This window comes from Mercenaria mercenaria, chromosome 10 (genome assembly GCF_021730395.1).
Source record: "Mercenaria mercenaria strain notata chromosome 10, MADL_Memer_1, whole genome shotgun sequence".
NCBI lineage: Eukaryota > Metazoa > Mollusca > Bivalvia > Venerida > Veneridae > Mercenaria > Mercenaria mercenaria.
The window spans coordinates 56,801,612-56,820,127 of record NC_069370.1 but is presented as its reverse complement, the minus strand read 5'-3'; the positions used below and the strand labels follow the sequence as shown (position 1 = coordinate 56,820,127).

The window sequence follows — 18,516 nt, the reverse complement described above, 5'->3', positions numbered from 1 at the left end:
GGGTGTCCACTGAAAATTTACTGATTGAATAGCGAACAGTGCAAACCACTGTGCAGGCTAATCTTGGTCTGCACTGATCACAAGGCAAAACTTGCCGCCAGCAGGCTATCAGGTATCAGGTTAACCAAGAAGGAACTTGAAGCGGACAAATATAAGTCATCATTTATATTGCTTATAAATGTGTTTATGTTTGATTTGTGGTCGAGCTTGGATCTTATAGACAGTGTACATGTATAAGTACTTCATTCCTGTCCAGTTAAATAAGACAGATAGATACAATTCCTTTATCCTTGTACATATCACTAGTAACTTTGCAAAGCCAATAAAATATCTCGACTAAATTCTGATTTGATAAGCTGTACTGGTTACAAGGAAGCGCTGGCGGAATATTTTGTATTTGTCTGTGTCTCCGCAGACCTGGAGCGCCTGTGTAAATTAGACTCCGGTATATACCGGATTCAAGTGAAGGTGTCGGCCCGGTACAATTTCTCCTTCTTTGCTGTATAGTAAAACAAGCACTTTTGGACATGGATTGTGAATTTCACAACAAAATTGCAGCATTGACAGCTCTGTATTTCTGAAGAGTAATACTATTCCAGTCAATATATCACAGAAAAACACCACCATCAACGATGAACTTTTTTGCTACACATCAAAGTATCTAGTCCATGTTTAAATTTCCCACTGACATCTGTCATGGCCACCAGTCTGGTTTAGTTTTTTAATCCTTCCGCACAGAAATGTAATCCTGAAAAACACACATAAAACAACTGTTAAAGACATCAGAAATGACAAAAAATGTACACAGTATCAATAAAGACATTTGGAATATAACATGTCAAAGTAGGGATAGCGTTAAATTGGGAACTTCAAAATTTCAAAGAACTACTTTCTAGGATACAATGACCCGGAAGTACTTCTATACCGGGGTGACACCTGAACTGAATAATAAGTGTCTTTAATGTATATGTTTTGTAACCATGGCAATACTAACCCTAACCTTTAGTCAGTATATAATACATACCATACACTAAATACGTCCGGACATGCAATAATTTGCGTATTTTTGCCGTGCGCTCCAATTGATAATAACTTCCGGACAAGCGCAGGAGACCGCTCCAGCTCTGCAATGAGCAAAATAGTTTGTATTTTGTATATTTTTAATTGTTAATGCTTTTCATCCTGCCTTACCGCCACACCACCCACCAAGCTACTATTTCATCTGAGTGACTTTAATATCATGTTGACAAAAAAAGCAAGGATAAATATCAAACAGGGCATGCCACGTTCCAACGTTCCTAAAACGCAGCCTCCCCAAAACGAAACTCACAGCACGTAGATGTGCACACTACCAATACACATACACTCATATAAAAAGCAAACACACAATAACAAATAAGGAACACAGTCGGGCACCGCCTTGGAATGGTCAGTGGCAAAATTACCAGTTGGGAGCTTTAAAATAAACCGGTTTATGGTACTCACCCAACCTCACTCTTACCCCCCCCCCCCCCCCCCCCCCCCCCCCCCCCCCCCCACCACCATGTTCCAAAGTCACGGGACCTTTTTTCCTATTGCATTTGGTTTAAACAATATTTTATTCAACAAATAGCATGTGATTACAATACATTTTTACAAAAGCAAGGGTTCGAGTAGTAAGCTAATAAGCTTTTTTAGAAACTCTTTCCCGAAAACAAGTACATACTAAATTGCAGTGACAACAATTAATTGTAAAATTAATGCATGCTTGCAGTCCTCACAAGCCTTAGTAATTCGGGCTACTATGACCTCAGTTTTTGTTCTTATCTGGCCTTGAAAACATATCTGTGTGTATTAAGCTTTTGATCTACCATTTGAGGGGCTTTCTTGTCGAATCGGTTTAGTGTTTAGGGGAGGATGGCGAAATCAATTTGGAGTAACAAATTGATATTTACAGAGCAACTGTTACTATAGCTTTTACATGAAAGATATATTTCACTAGTTGTTTTTCTTTTCAGCTTTCACAAAACGCATCCGTATACGACTCAACGCAGGTAGGAACCGCGTGCACACCGCATTACTAGCTTTTTTTAATATCGGGCTACTGTGACTTATGTGTTTGTCCCTCTCTATTATTGAAGATATATCTTTGAAATTAAGATTGGGATCTACCATTTTCATTTAAAAGAGGGGTTTCACTGCCGATTCGGTCACTTCATTGGTCAGAATTATCTTGTCTTTTTTTGTCATTGAAATCATTTCATTTTAAAGTATACATGTGAGGTAATGTCAGGAACGCAGGTAAGTAAATTAGCTGTTGTTGTTGTTTTGTTGTTGTTGTTGTTTTTTTACAAGAAAATGACCTTTGAACTAGAGTATCAGGTTTGGCCTTGATTCATCGGTAAATAAAATTTGTCATTTAATAACATTAGGCTAGAAATTCTTTTTTAAAATGTGTTACAGCTCTCAGAAGATTGTTAATTTTATATAGAATATAAAGATGCACTATGGACAAATTAGGGGCAATTATGATAATAATTATTGAAAGCAGTGCCAATAGATTGTATTACTTTAATTTTCAAAAGGTAATAGGTAAGGGTAGATTTCAAGTTTAAATTTTAATTATAAGATAGCACGGCTAGCTAACTGAGTGCTTATAAATGTCTCCTGAATAAATATGCATTTTGATTGTATCACATAACAACACATAAAAAATTAGTAACTTTATTGTCATCAATTTAAAATCATGAAATCTTATTTAACCTTATTTATTGATATAATGATTATAATATATTGATATAATGTACCTTAACAAATTCATATACTATATGTCGTCTCAAGAAATCGGATAGATATTTACAGAACAATAAAACACACAATTATATTGCTTATTAAAAGTTCTATATACAGACATACTAATCAATTAAGTCATCGAAAATTTTAATTAACCTTATTTGTTGATTTTATTTATTTTAAGAAATCCATACTATATCAATGTCATATCAATAAATCATATATCATATATACATATTTACCGAACAATAAAACACACAAATTTTGCATTACTTATCAAAAGTTCTATATACAAACATACTAATCACTGAAGTCACTGAAAATTTTAATCAACATTATCTATTGATATTATGTACCTTAACAAATTCATATATTATATGTCATATCAAGAAATCAGATATATATATTTATAGAATATTAAACACACAATTGCATTGCTTATCAAAAGTTCTATATACAAACATACTAATCACTAAAGTCATTGAAAATTTTAATTAAACTTATTTTAATTTTGTACCTTAACAAATTCACATACTATATTATAAGTCATTTTAAGAAATCAGATATATATTTATAGAAAAGTAAAACCATTGTATAATGTAACATCAATGCCCACTTATTTAGCCTGATTAATGTGTGATAAACAAGAAAACAGTAGCAAACATGCATCTAACCTAATCAAAGTTGACATGTGGGGAAGAACTTTTGTGTTCAAATAATTCATAATTAATATTTTATACAAATAAGGGAGAAGCTTTTCATATTGTCAATATTATTTCATCGAAATTATTTTGAAATATCGTATATTAACTATAATGGGTTCAAATAAAATAAACTAAATTTCAATTTCCTGTCAAGGAAATATGTGACAGATTCAGTAAGACTTTACTGCTTATCAAGCAGATTGTTAAACTTACTTAGACTTTAATATTTAATTCGTAATTCTTTATACAACGGACATACTAGAATATTCTGCTATATTATTTTTTTGCGTCATAAAGCAGCATAACATTATTCTAATAAAATCAAATAATATTTTATTCATAATTCTTTATACAACGGTCATACTAGAATATTTTGTTATGTTATATTGTTTTGTTTTTTTATTTTGTTATATTATATTATTTATTTTGCACCATTAAGCAGCATAACATTCTTATTAATAAAATCAAATAATTTACACATACCTCTCTGAGTCTGTACAAATGGCTTTCTAACGTGGTCTTGCAGACATAATGACAGATTTTAAACAGTATTAAATGTCCAAAGAAAACACTTTGTAACATTCGGACATGTATACAATTATCAAAGACCATCTCAAGCTTGATAACATTCAAGTAGTGTCGGCACGTAGAATTCCTAATAACAAGGATTCGTTGACTCCGAGTGTTGTTATAGCTAAACTTCAGAACCCTGATGCTTGCGGTGCAGTTTTGAAAGAAAAATCAAAGTTAAAACATACTGTGTATAAAGATGTACACTGACGAGACATGAAAACGCAACAAACATATGCCTGAATATATTTTTGCTACAAAAAGCATCACCTTGAAATGTTCAACACATACTGTAAGATACACATCTCCATACTCTATACCTATTGTGTTAATTTTACGGTCTGTTCTGCTGATTAAATTTGAACAAAATTGGTATAGAGTGTCGCGATGTGTATGTGTTGAACATCTCGGGGTGATGCTTTTTGTAGTACAAAATATATTCAGGCATATGTTTGTTGCGTTTTCATATCTCGTCAGTGTATACATACGGGATGTATGTCAAAAGAGGAACGCCTAGCTAGTACAAATCTCAGGACTTTGGTGAATGCAGTTAACAACAGGGGTCGCTTACAGTCAAAGGCAATCGAGTGTTTAATAATTCTCACAGAAGCAGAGTGTTAACAGGTAATAATGCGCCTGCTGCTTCTAATGGCAACAATGCCATTCAAGATCGGTCTAATTCATATAGTGGTGCAACTGGCACAAGTGTTAATAATAATCATGACAATTCCAATCGATCGAATAATCATGACAATTCCAATCGTTCAAATGGAAATCACAATAATAACTCTAGGCAGAATCATAGGGGACAAGGAAGAGGCAATCGTGGTGGAAACCGAGGTAGATTCAATGGTGGCAGAGGACGTTTTGGCAGGAACTAGGTTAGGTCCGGGTTTTGGAACATAAACGGATGGAACATAAATGAAGACAGTGATAATTATTTATTACGAAAAAAAATGCTACATTGTTTTTAGATTTTGATATTTTAGGTTTAACAGAAACTCACTTGAAAGGAAACTCTGTTATTAATGTACCTGGTTATACTTGGTTTGGCAATAATAGGAAAGTACTACATATAAATGCTAGGACAGGTTCTGGCGGTGTTGGCTTTTTAATTAAAGAAGAGCTATTTGACGATTTAGATGTAAGTGTGACAGATGATAGTTATGATGGTATCTTATGGCTTAAATTTATAGATAAAGTCACACATTCCACTTTCTATACTTGTGTATGTTATTTACTATCAAGTAATTCTTCAAGACAGGTTGATGTCAGTGATTTTTTGATACATTATTGTCTAGTATATATGTCTATCAAAACGAAGGGTTGATGTGGCGACTATAATAATCGTGTAGGAAATGCTTGTGATTTTATTGAAGGAGTAGATAGTGTAATAGAAAGAAATGTTATTGATTTCAACTCAAATACACAGGGTGACAGATTGATTGAATTTTTAATAGATAGCAATATGTGTATTTTAAATGGAAGGAATTGTATTAAAAATGACTACACATCTATATCTACCAAAGGTTGCTCTGATTTTTGTCTAGTACACCAAGAATTTTTTAACAACTTTCAGGATTTTACTGTCATACGAGCCACAGAAATATTGTCGGATTTATGCAGAATTACTGGCTTACCGCCAGTTTCAGTCCCTGACCACACAGTTTTGTCTTGGACAGTTCATCTTCTAGGTAATGATAATTATTATTGTAGTGATATCTCATCAGACAGTCAAAATTTGTATGAAAACATTACTGGCAGTTATGATAAATTTGATTTTAAGTATATACCCTCAGATTTTTTTAGGGAGGGATACAGTTTTACACTGCATACATGATACTATATTCAGACTTGAACAAAGTTTTCGTACCCAAAATGATATAGATGATGCATATTTAGATTTATGTAAAATAATAAACGATGAAATGTATAGTCGTCTAAATCATAAACCCGTTTTTATTTCTTCGAGTGATAAAACGACTAAAAAGCGTCGATTAAGAAACCCTTGGTGGAACGATAACCTATCTCTTCTGTGGAAAATTATGTGTGAAAATGAAAAACGTTGGTTAAAATGTAAACAGATCTCAGAAAAGAGGGTTTTTAAAGTTGCTTTTATTACTGCACGTAAACATTTTGACAAAGAAGTACAAAGAAGTAAACGTTCCTACTGGGTGTCCTTTCAGGATGATTTATTAACTGATTGTGAAAGCAACAATCAGCAAACTTTTTGGAAAACTATAGGTAAGATAGGTGTATCGCAATCAAAGAAAAAGAGTATTCCTATGGAAGTTGTTACACAAAATGGAGATATATCCAGAGAGGTTAATATTGTACTTGAAAAATGGAAACAAGATTTTAGTAACCTTTTTAATAGACCCAATGAGTCATTAGTTGATATACAAGAGAATAGAAATAATGATCAGGGAGAACAAAATAATTCAGAGGAACTTAATATGAATATTTCTATTGAAGAAGTTCGAAAAGCTATCTGGAAGGCAAAACTTGGTAAAGCCTGTGGGTTTGACAGAATCCCTGTTGACATTTTTAGAAATGATTGTTCATTGTCATTTTTACATATTTTATTTAATATTTGTTTTGAAAAAGGTATCATTCCCACTGACTGGGGAAAAGTAATTATTACGCCAATACCCAAAAGCAATACTGTAGATCCTCGAGACCCTTTATCATACAGAGGAATTGCTTTGTCCTGTTCTATGTACAAGTTATATTGTTCGATTTAAAATAAAAGGCTGAGTCTAACAACATTTTAGCTGATGAGCAAAATGGCTTCAGGAAAAAGAGAAGTACTGTTAACCAGATCTCCTGTTTAACCAATATTATTGATACTAGAAAGAAACAACGATTATTCACTTACTGTGCTTTAATCGATTTTCCGATTTTCGCAAAGCATACGATTTTGTTAACAGAAGTTTGCTATGGAATAAACTGACACATACTGGAGTGAACGGTAATATGTATAGAGCTATAAGATCTTTGTATAAGTCTTTGTCTACATGTGTCAGAGTGAATGGTTTATATACTGACTGGTTTGAAAATAACTCTGGTCTACGTCAAGGTTGTTCGTTATCTCCAATTTTATTTAATATGTTCATAAATGACTTGGTAGCAAAGATAAATGTTTCTGGTAAAGGTGTAACTATTGATAATAAAACAATATGTATGTTGCTTTATGCGGATGATCTTGTTTTAATTGCCGCTAATGAAGCTGACTTGCAGTTTATGTTAAATGTCTTGGCAAATTGGTGTTCTACCAATTCAATGATTGTAAATCCTCAAAAATTAATATTGTTCATTTTGGTATACCTTCTGTTAGCAGAACAAAATTTTGTTTTACATGTGGAGAACATAGCTTAAAAGTGGTTTAATCAGTATACATACTTAGGCCTTTTATTGAATGAATTTTTAGATTTCGAAGTAACTGCCAAATCTGTCGCTCAGAGTGCTGGTAGAGCTCTTGGGCTACTTATTGCCAAAGCTAAACCTATAGGAGGCATGCCTTACTATTATATGATAGTACTGTCTTGCCAGTTGTTTCCTATGCAGCATCAATTTGGGGTGTTAAATCATACTCGTGTATAAATGCGGTGCAGAACCGAGCAATCAGATTCTTTATTGGTATTGGCAAATATACTCCAACAGCAGCTCTCTACGGCGAGATTGGTTGGTGTCCGCCACACGTTAAACAATGGCGTTCAGTTTCTCAACAATGGGCTGGCACAGATACAGTGTTATGGATAAAAGCCGTCTAAACTATAGAATCTTTAATAAGTGTTCCAGTAAAAGTGGTAATAGGTGTAAAAAATGGCAGTTTATCTTTAAACAGTATATTGCCTCTTTAGAACTTAATGATCTGTTGACAAATGTAAGTCACATGTCAGCTAAAGCCTTTTGTAAAACTATTGAAGAAAAGTCCATGGATAATTATGTTAACACATGGAGAAATTCTGTCAATAATATAGCTGGTCCGAGTAGAAATGGTAGCAATAAGTTGAGGTCATATAGATTATTCAAACAGGAGTATGAAACTGAGTTTTATATCTCCACAAATAGTATTCCAGCCAAACATAAGTCATCTTTTGCCAAATTCAGGTGTGGTGTAGCACCAATTAGGTTAGAAACTGGAAGGTATGAAAACTTACCAGTTAACTCTAGGGTGTGCCCAATATGTAATGAATGTGTTGAAACAGTAAAACATGTGCTTCTTGTATGCCCAGCATATGAATCTATAAGAAATACCTTGTTTCAAAAAGCATGTAATATTTGTCCAGAGTTTCACTCTTTCAATGATGATCAAAAATTTGTATTTGTTCTACCTAATAATAACATTGTTAAAGAAAGTGCCAAAACCTGTTTCTCAATATTAAAACATAGGTCTGGTCTTTTGTATTCCTAATGTTGTGTATTTATATGTGTTTAAATTTCTAAGCTTACATGAACACACAATGAATATAGGTTAACATTAGGGGCTATACATAAATTTATGTCTGTCAACTCACCTTTTTAAGTAACAACTGTTTTATTATAGAGTGCATTTTATGTACAAATTTTGTGTCTTATATAAAACTGTATTTGTTTTATCAATGCTAAAAATTCTTTTGCTAATCAAACCAGTGATGATCTGATCATAAATGGATCATTATCTTAAAACCATTTTCTGTCCTTTGCATTTGCAATTCTTTTCCTTATTCAGTGTCTTACAGTATTATTTCCTTTTTATGGCAGGTTTTAATTAAGATTAGCAAGGGAAATTTTGGCTTTTAGATTGTACAGTGGTTGATTAAATTGTGATATTTGTAAATGTGCATATATTGTATTGTCACATTGAAGAGACTATAATAAAATAAAATATATATGTATATCATAAAGATGATAAATTTAGGTGGAAATTTTAACATTATATATACAAATGAGTAAAGTCACTTAGCTGTATAACTGCAAATATCTTGTACAGACAATTTAAACATCCAAGGTGTGATTAACACTTAATCACATAGATAAAATAAATTACAAGTCTAATAATTTAGCAATTGCAATTATTTACTTTGAGAAGGAGAAAAAAAGGTACAAAAACCATAAGTGTATCTACAAAGGACTAATTAAATATCATTTCCACTGAATAGTTGTTTGTAGCAGTTTTTACAATAGGACAGAGCAACAATTTAATATAATTGAAAGATTTTATCAGACAGACAGCTTGAATGGATGCAGTCAAGAAATCTGCAAAATATACTCATTTCTTAGAAAGGGAATTATTTATGACAGATTAATTATTGATATTTATTTCTGTACAAATTTATCATTTATGCTTCTATATTCGAAGACATATATTTTAGAATCAATATATTTAGATATTTCTATTCACTTGATGGTATAAAGAAAACCGCCTAAAATAATTTACACATATCTTTTTCATTTTACCATTTATTCCTTACATTTTTCTTTAGGGTCCTTATTGAACCCTAAGTCCCCCCTTAGTGGTCCTTAGTACTCACTAAAATGTCCTTAGTGGTCCTTTGTGCCTCATTAGTGGTCCTAAGTGGTCCTTAGCGGTCCTTAGTGGTTTATTGCGGGACCGTTATTTACTAGTGTATATCAGTTTGATTTAGTGGTATTCAACCGGTTACGCGGTTAATTAGTATTTTATGACCTGTATTTTCTATCAATTATCATGACATGTAAATAAAATGACCAGTAACGCAATTCGGGAAAAATGGAACACGGCGGGAAATTTCAATAATTAATCAGAAAATTCTACCGATCTCCATCATTTGCTCGCTTCATGAGTTTAGGGAATGCTGCTGTAAAGATTTTTCTTCTTATCTTTCTGTAAAGCTTGAGTTCTGAAGATTCTATTGACGATAGAATTATGCTTGATTGGCGCACTGGCTTCCACGCTGATATTTTTTTTTCAAGTGGCTCTTTTCCCCCATATCAGTCGTGTAGAATATGCTTCCCGCAACACTGCAACAAGCAGGCAATTCCAAAACTCTTTGACTCAATAACTTGATTAGTAGCCTTACTCATTGGGCTTATCGGGGATGACTTATTTTATACAAAGAAGTATGCCTATTTCTCGTAATTCCGAGCCTTATTGATCCGAGCCTTTGGAAAATTTGCACTTGCAGCTATTTCCTGTTTCTAAATTTTATGTATGTTGTAAAAAATCATATGACAGATAAACACAAGTAAAAAGAAAATAGAATTACTTGCATTAAAATAGAAATATACACAACAGAAAATTTTGGCACAAAATTTGCTTATCTAAAATCATTGGGGTAATATATAACCTTCTTACAGAAAATAGAAAGCACTTATTTTAAAACTTTTTTGTCCGCTAACACAACATTATATCTGTTCTTAATTTTAACAAAGAACTTTTTCAAAAAAGCCTTAATTTTTCAGAGCTAGTACAAATGATTGCAGGTCTCGGTTTTAACGAGAAAGAATTTGGCTGTTTCAGAGGGTTAGGGTCATCATGTGAAAGCCTAGATTATTCATTTACAAAAATCCTTAGAATTTTTCTTTTTATAAGTTTAGATGTTGGAGTACCAAACTATAGCAAAAACTCTTTTGAAACTTAAATCTTCTACTGACCAGCAGTGAAAAACCGGCTTAGGGGCTCGGAATAACGAGAAAAGGGCATATAAAATACACAGAATGGCAACTGGCTGTAATCTCGCGTGAGCTCGTGTCAGAGCGTGATTCGGCGTTATCTTACTAAAAACAATCATCGGCGAGCATGGAGTTACAATTTGTACCTTTAAAACTACATTTAAAATACATGTTAGCTTCTAAAACAAAATTAGTTTAATGTGAAATGGTCTTAAGACACCAAGTATCCTCGCGTGACCAGTTTTGACGCCCTTAAGGAATTATTTGTCACCTTACAATGCTAATACCTAATTTCAATTAATAAATGTCTTATTCAGATTTAACAAACCTTGAACTAAAGAAAGATATTACAATCTAGCCAAATTATCCATTTATTTTTCATTGAGCTGACATATTCAGCCATGCATGAAAGCAGCCATATTTGTTGAGAGGGACCTGAAACGACGCCTCTGATTGGTTGCCTTATTATATCTTTATAACACAGTGTTGGATCAAGTACAAGATAAATGTGATGGGCAACCTGTCTCTGCAATATGTAAACACATAAATAAATGAGTTTTCTAAATTTTATTTCTATGTTTACCTCATTGTTACAACATAGTTATACAAACATGTACATGATTTAACTATATTAACTTGTTTTACTGTTCATTTACTCTTCAGTAGGACAGTGTTTACATAAAAATTCATTCAGGTTGGGGAGTAACATCTGTACTTCCTCTGTGGAACCTGAAATAAATAAATCATATTTAAACTAACTCATCCCCAACCATTCATGCAACTACCAGCTATATACATCCAATTAAATTTCAGTTAATAGTATTATAACGCACTTAATAGACATAGCGCGTACCATATGCTTAAGGGTGAAAAAAATACAAAAATAGACTAGCTTGTCACATGAATGTCACGTGACCAAATAAAGAAAACAATGAGCCTAGCAGATGGAGGCCATGGATTTTCCCATGCTCATTTTTGCAAAGAAAATAGCTTTAAAAGTTTAAGAAATTTTTGCATTAGCTAAAACAGGTAAAAATCTAATGGATTAGATAAAATTTGATAATTCTTACCTTTGCATCCCTCACTTTCCACATAATTTTCGGAAGCGATAGATATATGTGTGTACTACAGTAGTATGTATAGTAAGTGACGTCATCGATGTCGCTTGCGTGATTGGGAAGGAAAACAAAGATGGCGTCGAAATAGGTCATCGTCAAAACAGGACCTGCGACGATACACGTTTGTTTTGCCATCGAAAGAAGCGTGGTCATACGGTGATAATTATTTTACCTATGAATAATTGCTTTCGCATACAAAATGGCGCGTGGAGAAAGCGCCACTTCCGGTAAAGGAGATCTTGTTTTTTTGTCACGGGAGATTTGCTCTATATGCCTTTCAAGTTGCCAATCTATTTATTTTTATCTAGCTCTTTGTTTTATAGTTGCAGGGATATAAATTAACACTCGCCCAATGCAACCAGGTTTAAAGCTGGTCGAGTCAATTTTCCAAGATAGTCGCCCACCCGACGAATGGCTTTGGATTCTTCTAATTTCAATAAATATTCTGGTTTTTCCGAGTCTGTCTGCAGGAAATATTGGAATTTTCTTTAATGTTTTCTATATTTCTTAAACAAAATTTTGGAAGAAAAAGATTCACCAAATGTTCTTTTGAATTGCAGGCTTCAGATAACTGTGCAAAACCCGATCGGAGTCACTTCTGAGTATGGGGACATGCACTAGAACATTCTGGATGTTCAAGTCTTTTATTGTCCTGTAACCAACAAGTGCCACAAATGTGCCTGGCCCATCTTTGCTTTCCTTTTACAACCATCATATGAGCACTTGACTTATGTCCACATTTGTTCTTTTGATATAATGGGCAGAACCAAACTTTTTCTTCAACATTTTCATCATTTTTGACAGATTTTCCAAATTTTTTGAAAGAAGGGAGTATAAGATTTTTTAACAGTTGCTCTTGCTAATATATTAGTTTCGACATAATAAAAACTATCTCCCCAAACTTTATGCCCTAATTCTATTTCACGCAAAATGGCTGCGTTTAAAGCTTTGATTGTAGAAAACTCATATGATCCGCTGAGATACATAAGCCTTTTCAATAGATTTAAACGTGCTTCTTTTTCTACCTTTTTGGTTGATGAATTTGTTATAATCTCTAGTTCCCCAACCACAAATATATTCATGTGTAAAGAATCATAACTAACTTTCGAATTGGCATGTTCAAATCTCAGGTATGCCTGCAGATATTTTTGTCTATCAGTGCTCGCGCTGCCAATCAACATTATTGCCAAATGGCGATTATTTTATTCAAATGTCGATTAAAACGCAATTTTTGGCAATAGAAAATGGTGATTATTTTATAAAAATGCTCGAAATAAATATTGCAAAAAATTGTCCTTAAACTGCTGGAACATACGTAATTTTAGCGACAAAAATGTGCGAAGTCGGTAGCAGGAAGTGTATTTGCCCAGAGGCATAATTACCCCCTCTAAACGGTGACCTTTACACGCTTAATTGATGTGTTTATCGCCAACACGCGTACGCGGTATACTTCACTAATTGATCCACAGGTGTGCACTATTGATCGTATAGAAGTTTAAAGCAACAATTATCATCACTTTATCCTTGATCATTTAATCGCCATTAATTACCAAACAAATTAATTAAACATAATTCCTTCAGATATGAAATTCCTATGTCCGACTCGAGACTTTTTGACGTGGACAAGTGTGTTTTTGCATTCTGTTTGTCCGCGGACAAGCACAACTTAACAGTAGGGATTTTACATTAGCTTACACATTCTTTTTTGACCTTTAGAAAGTATCTTACCTTGACTGGCTCAGTAATTTCCTTAAATCCACTTAATTTTACTCGTATTTTTCCAAACCCAGATTTTAGAAATATAATATTATCACTGACACTTTCTGTGACTAAAATAACCTAACTTAAATTTACGCAAATTTTTGACACCTGCCATCAGAAACTGGGTTTAACCTGTTTGACAATTTGTTTCTTTTAATGTGTGCCGACACCAGCAGATCAAAGAAGACACCAGCAGATCAAAGAAGACGTGCATGTATTCCATGTGATGTCATAGTGATGTCACTGCTATTGACAGGACCAGCATAACACACACTTGCTATTTAAAGTGACTTATAGCACTGGAAGCTTGATTTATTTTTTGCTAATATGGAATTAACTTTTTTAATTGTATTCATATTCAAAGGGTTTTCTTGGTTTGGGCAATCATTGCAAGAGTGAAAAAAAAAATCTTTAATTTCAGGGGTTCTACTAGATCCGAAAACCAAAGAGTCCCAGGACCCTTGGGCCCAAATTTTGAAGGGTCCTTTTCCAAAATACAGGAGTCCTGCCCCAACACGTCAATATAATTTACTATATTTTTTATTCAGTAATACGTAGATCTTTAACTAAGAAAACAATAAACCCAAGATCATGTAACGTTACAGCATAATAAAAATGTCAGTCTCAGGTCATATAGTCTCATATTGTAAACTAATATTTATCAAAATTCATGTTATTTTAATTAGGTTTTTCTTCAATATTTCATTTCATTTTAATAACAGAACAGTGCTATAACACTCTAGAAAATGTATCCAAAATGTACTATCTGAATACTGTTACACTTTCAGAATGTCATCGGAAAGTAGTTTTTGCTCAGTTTATTTGGCAAACTAAGCTAAATCAGTGATAGTTCCTCAAATAATGATGCTACTTATCATAAAAAAACTGCATTGAAAGTCAGGGTTTTTTTTAGGAATTTTGGAAATATGCATATGACATCGGGTGTAATTAGACCCGTGAACGGACATTCTAAACTTATTTTTGCTTTCGAAATTCATCAAAATTTGTGAAGTTTCTTGTTGAAATTACGATATGATCACTAAACAATTGTCTAATTTAAAGTTGGCATGAAAAAATCTTGCAGGGCACTTTTCACATGCTCGGTAATCAGCTGCTTATGATAATTTAATAATTGGCGCCTTTTTTGACAGTACACAGGATTCGCTTTATCAATTAATTTCAACACTTCATTGATTTCTTGTTACCTGTGTGCACTCGCCGTGACGTAACTTGCAGATAAAAAAATCAGCGAGGCATGTCTACAGGAGAAAGGGCGGGATTTAGCAGAGATCAAAGGCAGGAGAGCATGACCGCGAGTGTTTATTTTGAATACACGTGTCTATCGTGGAAATAGTTTTACTGAAGGAAATTAATGATAAGAGAAAGGATTATCAAAGGAAAATGCCCCCGGGTCCTGAAGGACGCACAGGCAAGTATTCTGCCGGGTCCTTTGAGCGTCTTTTGAAAATCTCCCGGGTCCGGACCCGGGGCCCCGGGTCAAATGGAACCCCTGAATTTGCAGTTTAATCACATTAGATTCACAAGGTTTACAAGGATAAGAAAATAGAATCACTGGCATTTTCAGTGAATTTGTTATTTACTTTAAATTAATAGACTTAAACAAAGACAGGAAATAAGAAAAATAGTAACATTATATTAAGCATATTTAGTTCCTTTTTGCAACTTGCATGTCATGGTGATAAAATCTTTCCACGTTTTCCCTAAAATCTCGTCACTTCTCCCTAAAATCACTCCACTTCTCCTTAATCTTAGCTGAGGGAGAAGTGACTTCTCCCAAAAATCTTAGCCTGGCTTAAGCCCTGACTTTCATCACAAAAAGTATTAATGATCAATCTTGACAAGAATTCACAATGGGTCGTGTCACTTACTAAAATGGTATTTTCAGTGACATTTGAATACAAACAACTGAAGATATGCATAAATGTATGATTATTCAAAGTCTGTGATAAATATGAATAATGATAACTGAAAAATAGTGTGTTTAAGTGTTTCATGAAAAAAATATTAAATAGTTTTTGTGTTTTATGTTTTTCATCGAAATGCTAAAGAGCGTCCGAGGTACGCGCCGCCAAGTTTGTCTATTAATTTTTTCCCTGAAAAAAAGTGGCTATTAATTTATAATGGCCAGGGCTAGCACTGGTCTATGTTTAACATTATCAGATGACTTAGCAGAAATGCCAGATTTCTTTTTTGAATGTTTCTCGTGTTTTTTGCTAGAGGAGCTGGTAGAACTACTATCATCACTGGGGTTAGTACTATCTGACTCCTTTACTATTTGTTTTTTAGATTTTTTCTTTTTTAATTTTTAGCTCACCTGTCACAAAGTGACAAGGTGAGCTTTTGTGATCGCGCCGTGTCCGTTGTCCGTGCGTGCGTCCGTCCGTAAACTTTTGCTTGTGACCACTCTAGAGGTCACATTTTTCATGGGATCTTTATGAAAGTAGGTCAGAATGTTCATCTTGATGATATCTAGGTCAAGTTCGAAACTTGGTCACGTGCCTTCAAAAACTAGGTCAGTAGGTCTAAAAATAGAAAAACCTTGTGACCTCTCTAGAGGCCATATATTTCACAAGATCTTCATGTATGATGGTAAAATTCAACAACAACACGTGAATATTTATCTTTTATCAACGTTTCGGCACTTACGTCTTCATCAGGATAAATACATAATAAAACAACGGACGTGACGTCATGAAGTAAACGTTACGTTGAATGGCGGAAAAACGTATACTGTTTTTTTGAAAATATTACATAAATTAATGTGAATAACAGATAGCAAGTTTAGTACATTACGGATATAAGAATACAGGATTTCCTATAGCAGTATATATAAAAAACCATAAATAGAAAAAAACGCAATAGTACTAAACAAACACATATACATGTAAAATTCATTACACATTAAACAATGTTTTTGAATTAAGTCCATCAGGATTGAGTGTTTTTAACTTATGAATCCAGAATGTTTCCTTGCATAACCGGTTAATTTGATTATTTACCACATCAATAGGCATAAATGTGAAGTCATCAATACTATGGTCATCTTGATTAAAATGACCAGCAACCAACGTGGAATATGCAGGATCTGTAAAATTAGAAAAAAAAATTTACAAGATCTTCATGAAAATTGGTCAGAATGTTCACCTAAATGATATCTAGGTCAAGTTTGAAACTGGGTCGCATGCCATCAAAAACTAGGTCAGTAGGTCTAAAAATAGAAAAACCTTGTGACCCTTCTAGAGGCCATATTTTTCACAAGATCTTCATGAAAATTGGTCAGACCGTTCACCTAAATGATATCTAGGTCAAGTTCGAAAGTGGGTCACATGCCATCAAAAACTAGGTCAGTAGGTCAAATAATAGAAAAACCTTGTGACCTCTCTAAAGGCCATATTTTTCATGGGATCTGTATGAAAGTTAGTCTGAATGTTCATCTTGATGATATCTAGGTCAAGTTCGAAACTAGGTCACGTGCCATCAAAAACTAGGTCAGTAGATCTAAAAATAGAAAAACCTTGTGACCTCTCTAGAGGCTATATATTTCATGAGATCTTCATGAAAATTGGTCAGAATGTTCACCTTGATGATATCTAGGTCAAGTTCAAAAGTGGGTCACGAGCCATCAAAAACTAGGTCAGTAGGTCAAATAATAGAAAAACCTTGTGACCTCTCTAGAGGCCAAATTTTTCATGGGATCTGTATGAAAGTTGGTCTGAATGTTCATCTTGATGATACCTAGGTCAAGTTCGAAAGTGGGTCACGTGCCTTCAAAAACTAGGTCAATACGTCAAATAATAGAAAAACCTTGTGACCTCTCTAAAGGCCATATTTTTCATGGGATCTGTATGAAAATTGGTCTGAATGTTCATCTTGATGATATCTAGGTCAAGTTTGAAACAGGGTCATGTGCGGTCAAAAACTAGGTCAGTAGGTCTAAAAATAGAAAAACCTTGTGACCTCTCTAGAGGCCAGACTTGTGAACGGATCTCCATAAAAATTGGTCAGAATGTTCACCTTGATGACATCTAGATCAAGTTTGAAACTGGGTCACGTGCCATAAAAAACTAGGTCAGTAGGTCGAATAATAAAAAAACCTTGTGACCTCTCTAGAGGCCATACTTTTCATGGGATCTGTATGAAAGTTGGTCTGAATGTTCATCTTGATGATATCTAGATCAAGTTTGAAACTGGGTCAACTGTGGTCAAAAACTAGGTCAGTAGGTCTAAAATTATTAAAATCTTTTGACCTCTCTAGAGGCCATATTTTTCAATGGATCTTCATGAAAATTGATCTGAATTTTCACCTTGATGATATCTAGGTCAGTTTCGAAACTGGGTCACGTGCAGTCAAAGACTAGGTCAGTAAGTATAAAAATAGAAAAACCTTGTGACCTCTCTAGAGGCAATATTTTTCATGAGATCTTCATGAAAATGATTGAGAATGTTCACCTTGATGGTATCTAGGTAAAGTTCAAAACAGGGTTGCGTACCTTCGAAAACTAGGTTAATAGGTCAAATAATAGAAAAACCTTGTGACTTTTCTAGATCATATTTTTCAATGGATCTTCATGAAAATTGGTCAGAATTTTTATCTTGATAATATCTAGGTCAAGTTCAAAACTGGGTCACATGAGCTCAAAAACTAGGTCACTATGTCAAATAATGAAAAAACAATGTCATACTCAAAACTGGGTCATGTGGGAAGAGGTGAGCGATTCAGGACCATCATGGTCCTCTTGTTCCTTTTTCTTTTGTTTACTTGAAGGTTCGTCCGACTCTGAATCAGCACCTTCAATTTCAGTCTTTTTTAAACTTTTGTTTTTCTCTTTCTCATTTACAGAATTGTCATTTTCTGACTCAGAACTATCTATATCTGACGAATTAATTGAGGATTCAGAACATAATCCTGTTTCTTTTAAAGATTTCTTTGCTTT

The 18,516-nt window shown here is 33.7% G+C and overlaps 1 protein-coding gene across 1 annotated transcript in view; it reads left to right on the top strand.

The window, feature by feature from the left end:
• Positions 1 to 9,756: 9,756 nt before the first annotated feature.
• Positions 9,757 to 18,516, top strand: part of LOC123561482 (ubiquitin carboxyl-terminal hydrolase 1-like) — a 48,786-nt gene continuing 40,026 nt past the window's right edge. Inside the window, exon 1 of the mRNA XM_045353880.2 lies at positions 9,757 to 9,870. Coding sequence (XP_045209815.2) covers positions 9,850 to 9,870 — 21 coding nt within the window. The 5' untranslated portion in view covers positions 9,757 to 9,849. The remainder of the gene's footprint in view (positions 9,871 to 18,516) is intronic.